The sequence below is a fragment of the Pseudochaenichthys georgianus genome, chromosome 19, assembly GCF_902827115.2.
Source record: "Pseudochaenichthys georgianus chromosome 19, fPseGeo1.2, whole genome shotgun sequence".
Classification (NCBI taxonomy): domain Eukaryota; kingdom Metazoa; phylum Chordata; class Actinopteri; order Perciformes; family Channichthyidae; genus Pseudochaenichthys; species Pseudochaenichthys georgianus.
In genome coordinates this window covers 15,557,164-15,571,709 of record NC_047521.1, presented here as the reverse complement: position 1 = coordinate 15,571,709, position 14,546 = coordinate 15,557,164, and the positions used below count along the sequence as shown (strand labels likewise).

General features: G+C 44.1%; 1 protein-coding gene across 4 annotated transcripts in view; it reads right to left on the bottom strand.

Annotated features, from left to right (window-relative positions):
* The window catches only part of ctbp2l (C-terminal binding protein 2, like), a 59,610-nt gene that overhangs the window by 13,317 nt on the left and 31,747 nt on the right, over positions 1–14,546 (bottom strand). For all 4 annotated transcript variants that reach the window (XM_034107876.2, XM_034107874.2, XM_034107873.2 and 1 more), the window contains exons 2-4: positions 8,048–8,202; positions 4,370–4,514; positions 2,326–2,532 (exon numbers count right to left, since the gene is read on the bottom strand). In XM_034107876.2, coding sequence (XP_033963767.1) covers positions 2,326–2,532; positions 4,370–4,514; positions 8,048–8,202 — 507 coding nt within the window. The remainder of the gene's footprint in view (positions 1–2,325; positions 2,533–4,369; positions 4,515–8,047; positions 8,203–14,546) is intronic.

The following is a 14,546-nucleotide window of genomic DNA, read 5'->3' as shown; positions in this document are numbered from 1 at the left end:
TGCGTCAAGTGCAATAAATATATGCAAGTTGCAACACACACACAGTGAAACTCTGCCCCTCATGTGCTGTATAGGCTGGCATGACTAGGTTGTTCAATGGGGCTGATGTGCCAGAAGGAGAATCACGGTCAAACTCCTTATGAAGCAGTGAGGTGCCGCTCCACGTTGCTTTTCTTCCCGACTGCAACGCTGGTCCCGCAAATCAAGCAAGAACGTGATTGGTCGATATTCATTGTGGGGGAGGAGGGGTGTTAGATAGATATAGAGTTGTAGTAAGGAGATAGGGTTCGCTATGATTGAGGTTTCATTTATGCATAGGGTAGATTCTTTTAATTACATTTCCTTTTTTTTTTGGTGTATTTTTCTCAGTGTGTAGTTTAAAGCCTCTTCTCTGTCCTCTGTCTCACGGCCGGTTGGTGTGTAGGCTGAGCATGATGGAGGTTTGGAGGTTGTTACTGGTGAAAAGGATTGAGAAGGCCCTCCAAAGTCCTCTCTTTGTGATTATTATGTTCTGCTCTGAGGCTCCAGGAGAATCAGAGTGAGACTTAAGAGACTGCAGCATAGCAATCACTCAGTCTCTGCGTTTCCATGATGCTGATGGATTACAATCAACCTTATGATTACCATACAAATCAACCTTCTTGAAAGTACTTCATCTTTTGTTTTTTTGCGTCACTTTTTACAAATGATTCCCTTTATTTCAGAGATGTTTTGACGCACGGAGCACAAGCAATGCAGCTGCTTGTTGTCAGTGCAGATTAAAAAAGTGATAGAGATATCAGCAGCATGGGAATTTGTTTGAAACGATCCTCGCCGACTTGTGGCTGCAGAACAATCTGATTTACAAAAGCTGCTAGGGTGGGATCTTAGTTTCTTCTAGAAAGTAATTATTCTCCTGCCAGCAAGATTTTAGGAAAAATGCTGCAAAGTGGCGGATTTAGAGGGAAATTGCATCATTTGGCTAAACCAGCTGTTTACAATTGATGTTTTCTTTATCTCTAAATATCCCAAATGATGTTCTGTAGCTCTCGAAACTAATAAGAAAACATTGACAATATGTGTTGAATTGTACTTTCCTTTATTTTGTTTCATGGTGTAAATATATTGGTAAAGCAAAAGACTCCTACAATATTGTTCTAATATATATATATTTGATAAAAAATAAGAAATATTTGTTAATCTCTATATCGCCTATAGGGATGTCATTATACCAGTGATGTTTGATCAACACGTTTCATTGGGCCAATCGAATGGCTCGTTATAATGGTCCAATCAAATAGCTATTTTCAAAACTCTGGCATGACTTGTACTTGAAGTACTCCTGAGTCTATTGTCGCCCAAGAGCCATTTTTATTTTGTTTGGGGTGTTGCAGTCTCAGTTTGACTGTATGTGCGGAAAAATACAAACATCACCAGGAGGCCTTTGCTCTCCACCTCCTGCTTACAATGGACATTGTTTTGGAGACCGCTTGAGCCAGAAAAGACCGGGAGAGGAGGGTGTAAGTGGAAGATTCAGGGAGGAAAAGACACAAGGGGGGGCGGGTATTCTCCCTGCCAGGACCTGCTGTTTGGGCACAGTAAGTCTAGGACGCTGTCTGGGGCCTGTAAGGGGGAAGGGGGGAGGCAGTTTGTGTGTGTGTGTGTGTGTGTGTGTGTGTGTGTGTGTGTGTGTGTGTGTGTGTGTGTGTGTGTGTGTGTGTGTGTGTGTGTGTGTGTGTGTGTGTGTGTGTGTGTGTGTGTGTGTGTGTGTGTGTGTGTGTGTGTGTGTGTGTGTGTGTGTGTGTGTGTGTGTGGACACAGAGATAAGGTGGCACTTTGGAAAGGCTTTTGAGAAGACAAAGCATCTGTCGGCACACTAATGTTGGGACAGGCTGGAATGATGCACAAACACACAACAATTGGCTTTAAAACAGGTACAGGGAGAAAAAGAGGACACAATACAAAAAATACACACAGGCAGAATCCAGACTACCATGAGGGGCCTGATTATGGCAGGGCAAGGTGTTGAGGGACCGCGGTGACAGAGAAGAAGAGCAGAAAAGCAGAAGAAGAGAGAATAATGAGATATAATGGTGGGCATTAGAGCGGTGGGATGAGAGAACTGTGTGGCAGAGAGAAGGAAAGCCAGCCCGGAGGGAGGCCAAACAGACAACCTTGAGATAATCTGTGGGACGGGCAGAGGGAGGAAAATAACCTTATCAGGGCAGGAAAACAGAAGGCACGCTGAGCGGTGAGAGGATATGAAAACACAGTGAAGGGCAGGGGAAGGCAGTGGGAAAAATCACAAAGGAAATAAAGTGAAAAAACTGCAGAAATTACACTAACCGAAGCCGATGAGGCCGAGGGTTTCACCACGGATACGGGCGGCGCCGGACGCCACCTCGCGGATCTGCTCCACACTCTGGACCCGCGTGCCCTCCCGGAGAGCCTGGTAGAGCCAGGTGTTTCGCCGGTACAGGTTGAGGATGTGGCATAGGGTGGAGTCTGCCGTCTCCTCCACAGCTGCCGAGGGAATGTTACACACAGCAATGCCTGGACAAAGAACAACACACACACAAAGCAGAACAGTTACAAATGAGTTAAAAAAAGCCGTAAAATCCATATCATAATTTTAATAACTGCAGTGTTTCACCAATAATATCCTGCATCATATTTGTTACTGGAAATGATATATATATATATATATATATTTTTTTTTTTTTACTTTTTAATTGCCATTTTATTTATTTTTCTGAAATATTTTTGAATGTTTATTTCTAGTGTCTTAATTTCTCTTATGTACATTGGCTTGTTTTTTTATGCTGCTGCAACGCAAACATTTCCCAAATTGGGATCAATAAAATACTAATCTATCAATCTATCTATCAATAGAGAATGTGAGAATAATATCAGTCATTTCAGGTCAGTAAGATAAAGATGGAACATACATATACATTTGATTACCTCCACTTCTACATAGAAGCATCACATTGAGTGAATTATTCCTGAGCAAACTTTTGTGCACACGCATAATAAAGCAAGTTGTAGACACTTTGTCACGATCTCCTCCAGTAGAACACTCATAACTTTGTTAGAGTATTCAAACTTCTGACCCTGTGGTATTACCTTGCCTATCCTCCAGCTAAACAAAGATTTCCATTAACGACACTTAAGCACTTGTGCCTGCCCTCGCTCTCCTCTAATGTCCTCATCCCACTCTGTATCTCAGAGTAACCGCACAGCCGTCTATGGACTGGGAGAAATAGCAAGAGCAACCAATGACCCTTTTTCTTCTCCCTGAGAACAGCCGCCATATCAGCGACGCCTTCTCCAGGCACGATAGCTTTTGACTCCTGCGTTGCGAGGCAGAGCGCCTTCGGTGAGTGGGTGGCAGTTAGACACAGTATCTGGTATTGGCAGGAAAATGGCAGCTTTGTCAACTGTAAGGGCTGTTTGAGCCACCAGCCTGCTGATGTAAGCCTGGGTGGGGGTACAGAGAGAAGACTCAACTCTCCTCTCGCAGCGTGCCTCTGCCTTTCTGTCTCTTTGAACATTCTGGCTCACAGTGGGATGTCCATAATCCATTTAAAGGAAGAAACAGTAAACCTGCTGTCCACATCCATGGAACAGTTATACATACAGCACGAGAGACAATGTAAATCGAATCCCTTAAAAGGTCTCCTATCATGCAAAATGCACTTTTCGATGTCTTTTATACATAGATGTGGGTCCCCGGTGTGCCAGGGAACTCACAAAGTGTCAGAAAACATAACCCTCTCTTTTTTCCTCCGTATGCAAACCGATGGAAGGTTGTCCGGTGTCTTGCGCAAGGGCACCACGGCAGGGCAGGAGGTGAACTGGGACCTCTCCAAGTAGCAGTCCACACTCCATATTTAGGTCTGGTCGGGGACTTGAACCGGCGACCCTACGGCTCACAGTCCAATCCCCAACGGAGCTCATCCAGATTTGCTGCCGATATTACGTAATATCTGACATGTGGGCTGGCTTTACGCCCGCGGCCCTATCAGGTACGTCGCTATGAAACAATGCGCGACGTGTTTTGGACGTAATAGTCTTTGTTTACATCTTCTTTTTTGTTTAAAGCTTTAGACCCATAATCAGCATTTCTCTAACAGGGCTGAAATAGAGGGATATGAGGGATGTCTAAAATGCATGATCTCTTTGGTATTTTGAGCAAAACACATCATAGACATGTTTTTTATATATTTGTATATATATCAGAGTCCCATAATATATGCCTAAAAATAGCATGATAGGAGATCTTTAAAGTGACTGTTTCTACTCTTTAATCTAGACACATACAACTGCATAAAAACACCACGCATATGAGTTGAGTTATGAGTTGGCAGTGACAGCGGAGGGTTCGTACCCAGCTCTCCGGCAGCCTTGATGTCGATGTTGTCGTAGCCGCTTCCGATGCGGATGATGATACGTAGGGCTTTGAACTTTTCCAGGTCCTCTCTGGTCAGGGTGATGGTGTGGTACATCATGGCTCCCACTGCTTCGTTGAGCACCTGCAGACACACGTTCAAACATTTTTACAAATGAACAACTCAACCAAAATAACCTGGATCGTTGTTTTGAATGAACATGATTTAGTACGATATTGTTCAAAATGCGTGCTCTGCTCATGGAATTTTTACTACGTATCAAATCAAAAGACTCCTAAACCCAGCCGTAATATAATTTACGACAGAGAGCAGACGAGCAATATTAAAATGCTCTGAATTCAGGAGAAGAAGAAGAAGATTTAAAGTCTTATTTTGATGAGAAGACATGTTGATTACCAGGCATGTGTGCACAGCATGAAAGTGGAAACAGTGTCTGTTGATTTCATTATGGGCAAAATGTGTTTTGTACATTTTCATATAGAATGTTCTTCTAGGAGATGCACTGTGAATAAAGGGCAGCTTTATTTGGATGGAAATATGTTTACATTATCAGGAAAGTAGCACAGCATGGAAGTTAAAGCTATGTCTATTTAAATGTGCACCTAAAATGAATGAATAATTGTGAAACGTGATCTAAATTGATATCTTGACTATAAAATTAGCCATAATGGTGACGCCCTAAAAACGGTGTGAGATTTTTTCCATTTAATTTATCTTTTCTTTTGATGATCATTATGTCCATTCATTCAATAATGCATCCCATGCACGCAACATGGCTATTAGTCCATTTGAGTTCATAGGATCTCATGAGAATCACAAGATCACATTCCTTCCAGAGGAGCCATGAAAATCACATCTGCCATGACTCCGGACACTTAAGGAAACGTTTAAGATTTCACAGTGAGGGGAAGTACATACATCACATGGTCGCCAGCCCCATTGAAACACTGTCCTTTTACAGACCTGCGCTGAACTGGAACAAGTAATTATATTATATCGGAGGGGCTGCTGTTTCCGCATGGTCATCACAATTACCCTCAGACCCGAGGGTGTTTGTGGACAAAGGATGGGGGCAATTGTCTGGACAGAGAGGTCAGGGCAGCTGCTGATAAGTGGATAAACCGTAAGAGATGATCGCATGTGATAGGTCAAAAAAGAACTGGACTCAGAAGACCATTTGACCCAATAATAATTTCTCTGCACTGCATTTTTGTTCTTCACGTTTTTTCTTAATTTATGACAGAATCTAAAATCAAAAACGTGATATATTTTTCATGTACAGTATATGTTTACGTAGCTAAATAAATAACCACACGGTAGTGCTGTCGAGTCCGAAGATCGAAATCTAATCACTCGTTCCTTGTCAATCACCCAAACTATCGTCGCAATTGTACGTTTTGGAATTCTTCTGCAAAAAAACAACCATAGAAAAACACTTTTTGGTTTTGTAAATAACTCAAATTTCGCTTCGCGATCCAACAAGGGTCAGCATTTGGTCCCCTCTGAAGGACGTCTGTGAAATGCTGCTCCTCGGCAAATTGACATGGACAAGGTGACCTGGTCTGTGATTCAGTGCGATGTGGATCTAAACTATTCCCCCTGAGTATTAGCCACAGCCCCCGTCAGCGCCTAAATAACTGCTCTACATTCACCTCCAGCCAAACTGCATTAGCTTTCCTGTGATTAGCAGATTAGCTCGGAATTTCCATACCGTTTTATTAGAGCAGTTTCCCGGACAGGCCTTCTAGATGCTAGGTCAAGGTTAAAACACATAAGCATGCACCAGCAGTCAAGAGTAACGCACACACGATCCCAAGTTTTTTTTCAGCGGAAGAAGCTTTTAAAGTTAGTCATAAAGCTTTTTTTCAAGGAAATCTACTCTGAAAGTAGTTTAGTTTAATGGAAACTCTGACCCAATCCATATCCTCCTCTCCAGTGTAACCAAAGCCTTATTGCGTTTTAACGTCTTTCATTTCCAAAGATGCTTTTCTGACATGGCAGCGAGGCTTCTCTTTCCGGCTCGGGGGAGCGCGAGAGACTGTTGCAAGAGAGTTAGGATTTTGTGATGCGGAAACTGTACATTTTGTGTGTCTGTATGTTGGTCTCAGTGGCTTACTGGGGAGGGATTGTATTGCCATGAGGTCATCCCACGAGCGAACAGTGTGTGTAGTGTGGATGAGAGCTGGTTGTAATTCTGAGAACAGACTTTTTCCACCTGGCAGGGAAAATGTGCTGTTGAAAATGTTTGTTTTTGTTCAGCTCTTGGCACTTCTCAAAGGGCAACATGGCTGTGATAACAGCACTAACCATTACAGAGAAAGCACTACAGAACAATATTGCACTATAAATGTTGAGTATGTTCTGAAGAGAAAGCTGTGATTCTGTGTGAATAAAGCACAGTACAACCTCAATAAATGAAATAACAACGTCTGTGCACTCTAGTAAACATAGATTTTAAATAATAGGTTGACAGGTAAGCTGTTCCCCGAGTTATATTTCTGTTATAGACAAAGCCCCTTTTGATTTAATTTCATTATGTACGTAACCAGTCATTAAGTGCAGCCCTAATCTTAAGACCACAATTGGATGAACAGTCAGGCAGCGTACGATGCGGTAGGTGAGTCTGACAATATGCCAGATGGGCCATCATCCAGCTTTTACAATCCACATGTGACAGTGAGACACGGCAACTGGGAGAACGTGAGATGCTTGAGCGCAGGTGCTGCATGCAGGACTTGTTCTCGGTAAAGTTGTATTGAAATGTGATCTCGATCAGTATGCGGCTGTGTGTTTCATCGTGCTCCTATCAACCGAAAAATAAGGGATTACTGGGTAGTGGACCTGACATGACCTCGGTACACTTTCATATTCCACCTCTTGACAAGCCTTTCCCATGAGTTTCACTATATGCTGGTGTGGATGGAGGAGAGAGTGGCAGCTGGTGTCTGGCCTGAAAGCATCCTACTGAAACTCTGAATTATCAGCGCTGTATCTCCGCATCCGTGCCGCAGAAAGAAGAGATTGGACATTTTCAATCTACACCACCCCCTCTGGGTATCTAGACTGCAAGTTATTACTGGGAACTGCTGAATATGCTGGCGAGGTGAACATTACAATCATGTTTTTCCTGATAAGGCAGTGTTAAAACAAACAAAAAGCTCCCTGCTCCCCCTTTCTCCTCACCGCCCAAGGTCTTTGATTGAATTGATCTCTATGCAAATGCTTCGTTTTTAATATGTCCCATTTTCATAAAAACATGGAGAGGAAAGACGTAGCGGCTCTCACTCTGTCTGCAGATGGAGAGATAGCAGTATGGTGATACCCATCTCCTTGGCTATATATTGTTCCGCTGCAACGGGGCTGCGTGGAAAGCAATAAAGAGCCTCGACAAGCCAATGTAATTACACTGCATCCCGCCATACAAGACTCTCTATTAGAACAATGGCACTGATATAGGCATCACGCTCTGCGCCACAAAGTGACATTAAATCATAATGAAGCCCCTATATTTTAACTTGCAAGTGCGTCAGGGGCCAATGTACTTCGCACATCCACGCTGTGATGGGAAAAGAAAGTGGGTGAGTGGCGGGCTTCACTTCTCCATCCACTTTGTGATGCGGCGCAGCATGAGAGTGTGTGGTGTGTGTGCTTTATACCTTCTCGTGTATTTCCTGTGTGGACTGAGCGTCACAGAAGGCGACAGTCGCCAAGTCTTTCAGGATGGGCATCTCCACGGTGCAGTCGCGCCCGTCCAGCAGCGCCACCAGGGGGCGCGGATGCATTGGCCCGTTCATGATTTGGGGCCGAATACCTGGAGAGAGGTGGAGGAGAGAAGGATGATTATTCAGGGTACAAGATAATAAAACAATAGTGCCTGCGAGACAATCGTTTCAGGAAAAAAGACACTACTGTGGTTTGGTCCAAATCACTGATCATGGTGGTGCTGATGTTACTTTCAGGTATGGTTATTTCAAAACAATCTGCATGGCTAGACACCACTAGGTTAGAGTAATTAAATGTATACTTCACGAATGATACATCTTTTCTATTCATCATGATATGGTTAAGTTCTGACACCTAATCATGTAGAGTTAAAACAAGAGCTATGTTATATTATCAAACTAAAGATCAGCAACTTTGATCCGCTGGAGTGAACTGTTTTTAATCACTCTCATTCAGATGCTCGAAACCTCTTGTGTGTGTACGTGTGTGTGTGTACACATGTGCTGATTAGGATAAAGCAGTAGGCAGGGCTTCTCCGAACTACCAAGCATTGCTCAATAAATCAATGCACCTACTCAAGACTGGATTAGACCATAGCCTCACTTACAGGAACCCTGTCGGTCTCACCGCTCCCGAACACTTCCATCACATGCAGGCACCAGTGTGCAGGTTCACATACACACACACTCAACATACCGAGATGGATATATTCTCTTGTGTGTACACATGACACACTAACATGCACACACTTTGTTCTTATGCTCAGTTCAAGGGAGAGAATCCCACATTTGAACCAGCAGCTGTGGAATAGAAGAACAAGGGGAAACAACAGCGAGCTACACCTTTGGAAATGATTCACCGCTGCCCTGCCTCCAACGAGCCGAGTATCATTGAAAGCGGAGAGAAACCGCAACATGCCTGAAACAAACCCACAGCCAACTCGCATCAGATCACTTGACAAAGTCCGCGTCCCAATTCTGATTTCTATCTGCGCTCGACTCCTGCTCCTCCCCTCTCGCCACTTTTCACACTCAAGCCAAGAGAGCCGAGAAGAGCCGCGCTCCCCTGTGGGCCGACCTTCTCACACGTGCTCGCTGAAGAAGTCGTGTCGCACTGAGGAGGCAGACAATTACGGGCGCTGCTTCATACAATGTTAACATCTCTTGATAAGCAGGAGCATCAATATTCATGCTGCTTCTGAGCGACGCCAGCACGTGGACCTAAGGAGGAAAGCATGTGTTCCCCGCTGAGTACTACGCCCTAACACCACACAGATCTTCACTGCTATGGATATGTCCAAGCTGACAAAACAGGTCACTCCATAACAGACCTGAACAAGCAAGATCCCCTGTGGGTGTTTGTGTGGTTTCATGACATCACTTTTCTTATCTTGTGTGTTGCTGCCCTCTTCCAATTTGCTGCTAAAATCAGCATCTGGATACTTAAGTGTGACCTCACTTTGTGCATGTGCGTGTGTGTGCATTTGTCTTGAAATTAACCCCATGATTACAATGACGTCAGACTCCAGGGGGGCGAGATAAGGGGGAGGGTGGAGGAAGGGAGAAGAGTGGAAGTGGAGGAAGGCTCATTAGTGACATGCTCAGTGGGATTACTGCAGCAGAGGAGGCTGATTAGGGCAGATAACGGTGAGATTAGGAGATTTAACATCGACAAAGTTGTGTGTGTGGCTGTTGCACAAGCCAGCTGAAACGCACAGTGGGGAGACAAAACCGGTGGGAAGGAGAGTGAAATAAAATTGTTTAAAAAAACATGCTTAAAAATAGACTTGACAAAGCCTGTTAGCATTACGGAGCATTAAGAGGAGTGTGAGAGGAGAGCACGACGACGACAGGAAAGAAGGATGCAGAGAGAGCAGTCCAGCCGGGCCAGTGGGGGGGAGGTGTCTTCTCCATCTGCCTTCCTGCCTATTGTCATGGTGATCACTTAACAGGCCCCGACTGCCAGTTTTAATGCACTTTATTTTTGGCACTGCTGGCATCTGCGCCACAGAGTTGAGGTCTGAGGCACGCCCCCCCCCCCCCCCCCCAACACTCAAAGGGCAGAGGCGATGTCTTCCCTCCTGACAGACAGACAGACAGACAGCCGCCTCCTCCCTCTCCCCCCTCCCCCCTCCTCACCCCACCACCAACCTCCATCACTGCTTCCATGCCTACTTATCGCGCTTGCTGTTCGAGACGGGTGACATGACAGCGGGAAAAGGTGAGGCGTGGCGACTCGGCTGTCTCCGCCGCATCTGCAACTGACAGCTCGTTGAATATTAATGAGGCGGCTGGGTGGTGAACCCGAGTCTATTACACCAAACCGAGGTAGAGGTGCGAGGAAGTGGGATTCAGTATTTAGTGCCTGACCACGTCTAAGATGATGCACACATCCATACAAGCAGCAAAATGTATCGAACATTTAAGAAACTACAATTATGATAACCAAATTCATACAAATAATTTACATCCATCGGTTCCAGCTTCTCCAATAATAAGACTTCGGATTTCCAAATTGATTATAATGTACATTTAATGTAATGGGTTTTTGACAATCACACAAAGCATAATCAAGCAATCACCGAGTGCTATGATTTATTGCAATGGGTTTAATCAAATGTTGTTTTTTTGCACTATTTTCTGATATCTCATAGACTTAACAATAAAACCATCATTGTAAAAGAATAATGAAAACAATTTTAAGCTAAAGCAACGCACTATATGTCACAGAATGGAGAGCTGACAGATACACCAAAAAACAAAAAAAAAGTAATCACTTTTATGTCAAATAATGCGTTTAAAATGATAAAATGCTTCAATCCAACTGATGAAAATAGAGCCACTATTCACTTTTTGAACCTCTACTTTGATCTCCACCATTCTCTCGCCATCTACTTGCTAACTCATTACTGCCATCCACTGCTGGGCATACATTGGGTTTATCACAGTTTGCCCATTCAATCATAAATGAGCAGTAAAACCAAAGCAATCAAATAAAAGAGGCTCAGAGCTCGATTGATTTCAGCTCTCCAAGCAACTTCTTTCAACATCACACAGACTTCTGATTCAAAGAGAATATAAAACATATTGATCAAGGCATTGCAGATTTGCTACTTGCAAAGCTGTCCTTGACTCACAGCAAAGCCCCAGAACACCTGTAACCTTCTCCTGCTTCATGTAAATCAGAAGTTACTGGCTTATACAGATTACAGGCAGCCGTGGGTGTGCAGGTGAGAGGAGCTGTGGGTGAGGCAGTGGGGGGAGAGGCAGGCTGCGTAGAACCCTCAGGCAGGAGTTAGACAGGCTGAACTCATTGGCTTGACCTTTCAGTCTCGCACTCTTACTTCAATCTCCCTCTCACCGTATCTTCTGCAGCGCTGGATTTCTCCCAGATCTCTCCCTGAACGATAGCATCTCCTGACAGCTCCTCCTGTCTACCGATGTCTCGCTGTGTATCCGTGTTCGCTCACCATATATCAGCTTCTGTTTCCTTTATCTCTATTTTCACGTACATTTCTTTCCCTCCTCAGTTGTAATCACCGGCCCTCCTTTCGCTGGCACCCTTTCACCTCAGCTGCCATTTCTTCCCCTCCTTTTTCCATCCTTTTCCTTCTTTTCCTCTCGCTCTGTCTTTCTGGTATCTGGTATATGTGTGTGTGTGTGTGTGTGTGTGTGTGTGTGTGTGTGTGTGTGTGTGTGTGTGTGTGTGGTGTGTGTGTGTGTGTGTGTGTGTGTGTGTGTGTGTGTGTTGTGTGTGTGTGTGTGTGTGTGTGTGTGTGTGTGTCCTCCTGTGTGACAGATTGATTCTCACTCTGCCGATGTTGATGGAGAGAAGATGATGTATTCTATTCAGGCAAGGGAAGCAGGGAAGGAGGTGACAGGCAACACTCCCCCTGTGCTGAACTGACAGCATGTACATCAAACCGGTCTTAACCAGAACCACTGCGTTTGTCAGCCGCACAATACCACGGGTGTGATTAGTGATGCATTCATGACACTCTTCTCAGCACCTTTTCTCTCTATGGGGATATTGCAGACAATTATTTAGAATATCATCTCATTCGTTAAAATGTTTGTCATCTAGTTATAACTTCACGATATAATACACTTAAGAGTTAGGCTTTAGATTTTGCACATTCGCCTGACTTTACTGAATAACAGTATATTGGCAGTGACAATTAACAGGGTACCAAATCTATTTTTAAATGGTGCTAAATTTGGTTGAACGTAATTTTTTCTACATGTTGTCTATTGTGTTACATTCACATTTTAAAAGTATTTAGATTTGTTTCTCTAAAAACTATGTTAGCTAGCGTTTGCATCTAATTTACGAAAGTATTGATATTTATTTATGCCAATGTTATGCATACAGTGCATGACATGTCAACAAATGTACACAATGAGAGCAGGGGGTCACGTCAGAACCAGCAGGAGGCAGAGTGCTCTTAATTTCACTCAATTAATTAATCCCCTCATTTCCTTTCCTCTGTGTTCTCGCTTCCTCTGCTTGTTGCTAAACTGTTGCCAGGCTGCGAATGTGCATGTGTGTGTGTGTGTGTGTGTGTGTGTGTGTGTGTGTGTGTGTGTGTGTGTGTGTGTGTGTGTGTGTGTGTGTGTGTGTGTGTGTGTGTGTGTGTGTGTGTGTGTGTGTGTGTGTGTGTGTGTGTGTGTGTGTGTGTGTGTGTGTGTGTGTGTGTGTGTGTGTGTGTGTGTGTGTGTGTGTGTGTGTAATGATTCAGGACGAGTACATTTTCACTGAGAGAGAGGCAGCTGCTGTCGTGGGTTTACCTGCCAAAGGAATAAATGCCTGTAACACACGTCGCTCGCTCGCTCGCACACACACACACACACACCCCCCCCCCCCCCCCTGCTGATATACTCTGTCAGATCTAGGGCTGCATTAATGTTCTTCATTAGCGAATAACCAATCAAATGCATTGCATGGATACATTTAAATTGTCAACAAAACAACCCTTCAACAAATCCTTGATACAAGTAGCTCAAAGGGTTGCTTTTGGGGTTTAAATGAATAGTATTCCCAGTATAGCAAAATAGCTCATTTTCTAGATTTACACTAGAATAAACATGAACTGGGATCATACTTATGTGATAAATGTGTACTGGGAATGGAAACAAATAGTATGATGAGGAACATTGGCCTTGGAATTGTATTATAAAAACGTAGTATCTATTACCGCCAGATATTCATTTACCAAAATCTTTTCAAGTCCCTGTACTAAAAAGGTGGCGAGCTCAGTTAGCAGTCTAAAAAAAGAAAAAAAATGTAGATCATACAACAGTTGTCAAAAAATGAGAACTGGGTTACATTGAAAATTATTTTGGATATCTAGGACTCCAGTGAAAAGGCTTAAAACCCCCTTGAGGTAGATTACAGGCATTCATGAGATCACTCCTAAATCTCTCTAAGTCATCGGTATTTTAATTCTTATCAATCCTGTAGAAAGAGACTTGTGGAACCCGAACCCGGCTGGGGCTGCAGGCTGGGCTTTCTGAGCCAGCAACACTTAGTCAGAGTCTGGCAGCGGGACGGAGCAGAGCGGCGCAACGGGAGATGAGGCCAGAGTTTCCATTATGTGGGGAAGAGAGCTAAGAATGTCTTCCTACCGCTGGCCTCTGCTGTCGGTGTTATGTTGCCTCCGTGAGGGGAAGGGGGACGCGCAGTTGTGTTGTCATAAAGGGAGGAAAAAGAAAACACAGAGGAGAGGAGAGAAAATGGCAACAGAAGTCACTTTCGTGGCAAAGGGAGACCAGACAGGCCTTCCACCATGCTATCATCATCCGCTGCCATCCGTTACCTAGCAACCCCAAGCTGCTGTTTGCAGGTGGCTCCTTGCTGACAACAAGGCAGGGTGGGGGTGGCAGCTGACCCGCCAACAGTTACTGCCATTTACTGTTCTGCACTGAGCAGCACTGTGCTGAAACATGACCCACATCCAGTCCAACAGGAGGAGGCTGTGTGTGGCTGGAAGAACATGCCCACAGAGGGGCGATGAGGGGGGGGGGGGTATAGTATGGATATGTGTCTCATGTGTTATGTGTAGCACTTGGATTCCAATTTCGAAAAATTGCTGAATTCACTTGGTATCTTTATCTATCCATTAGCAAACTAAAATATAGAAAACATTCATGTCACAGGCTTCTCATAAGAATGTATCACTGAATGCAGATTTTCCATTTCAAATGGCAAATGTCGCTGGCAGTTGAATGAGGGATACTTCTTCAAGTAACTTGCCCAAAGGCCAACCCAAAACGTGGCTGTTGTCGGGTTAATGTTCGCTCTTCAATTTGGCATCTGTTCTCGGCCAAAGATCATTTGGCCATTTGACATTACTCTATTTGTGATTAAATGATGCGGTTTTAGTTTAGTAAGACCAACAGCGGTGTGTTTTCTCTAGTGAGATGTTCTCGCTGA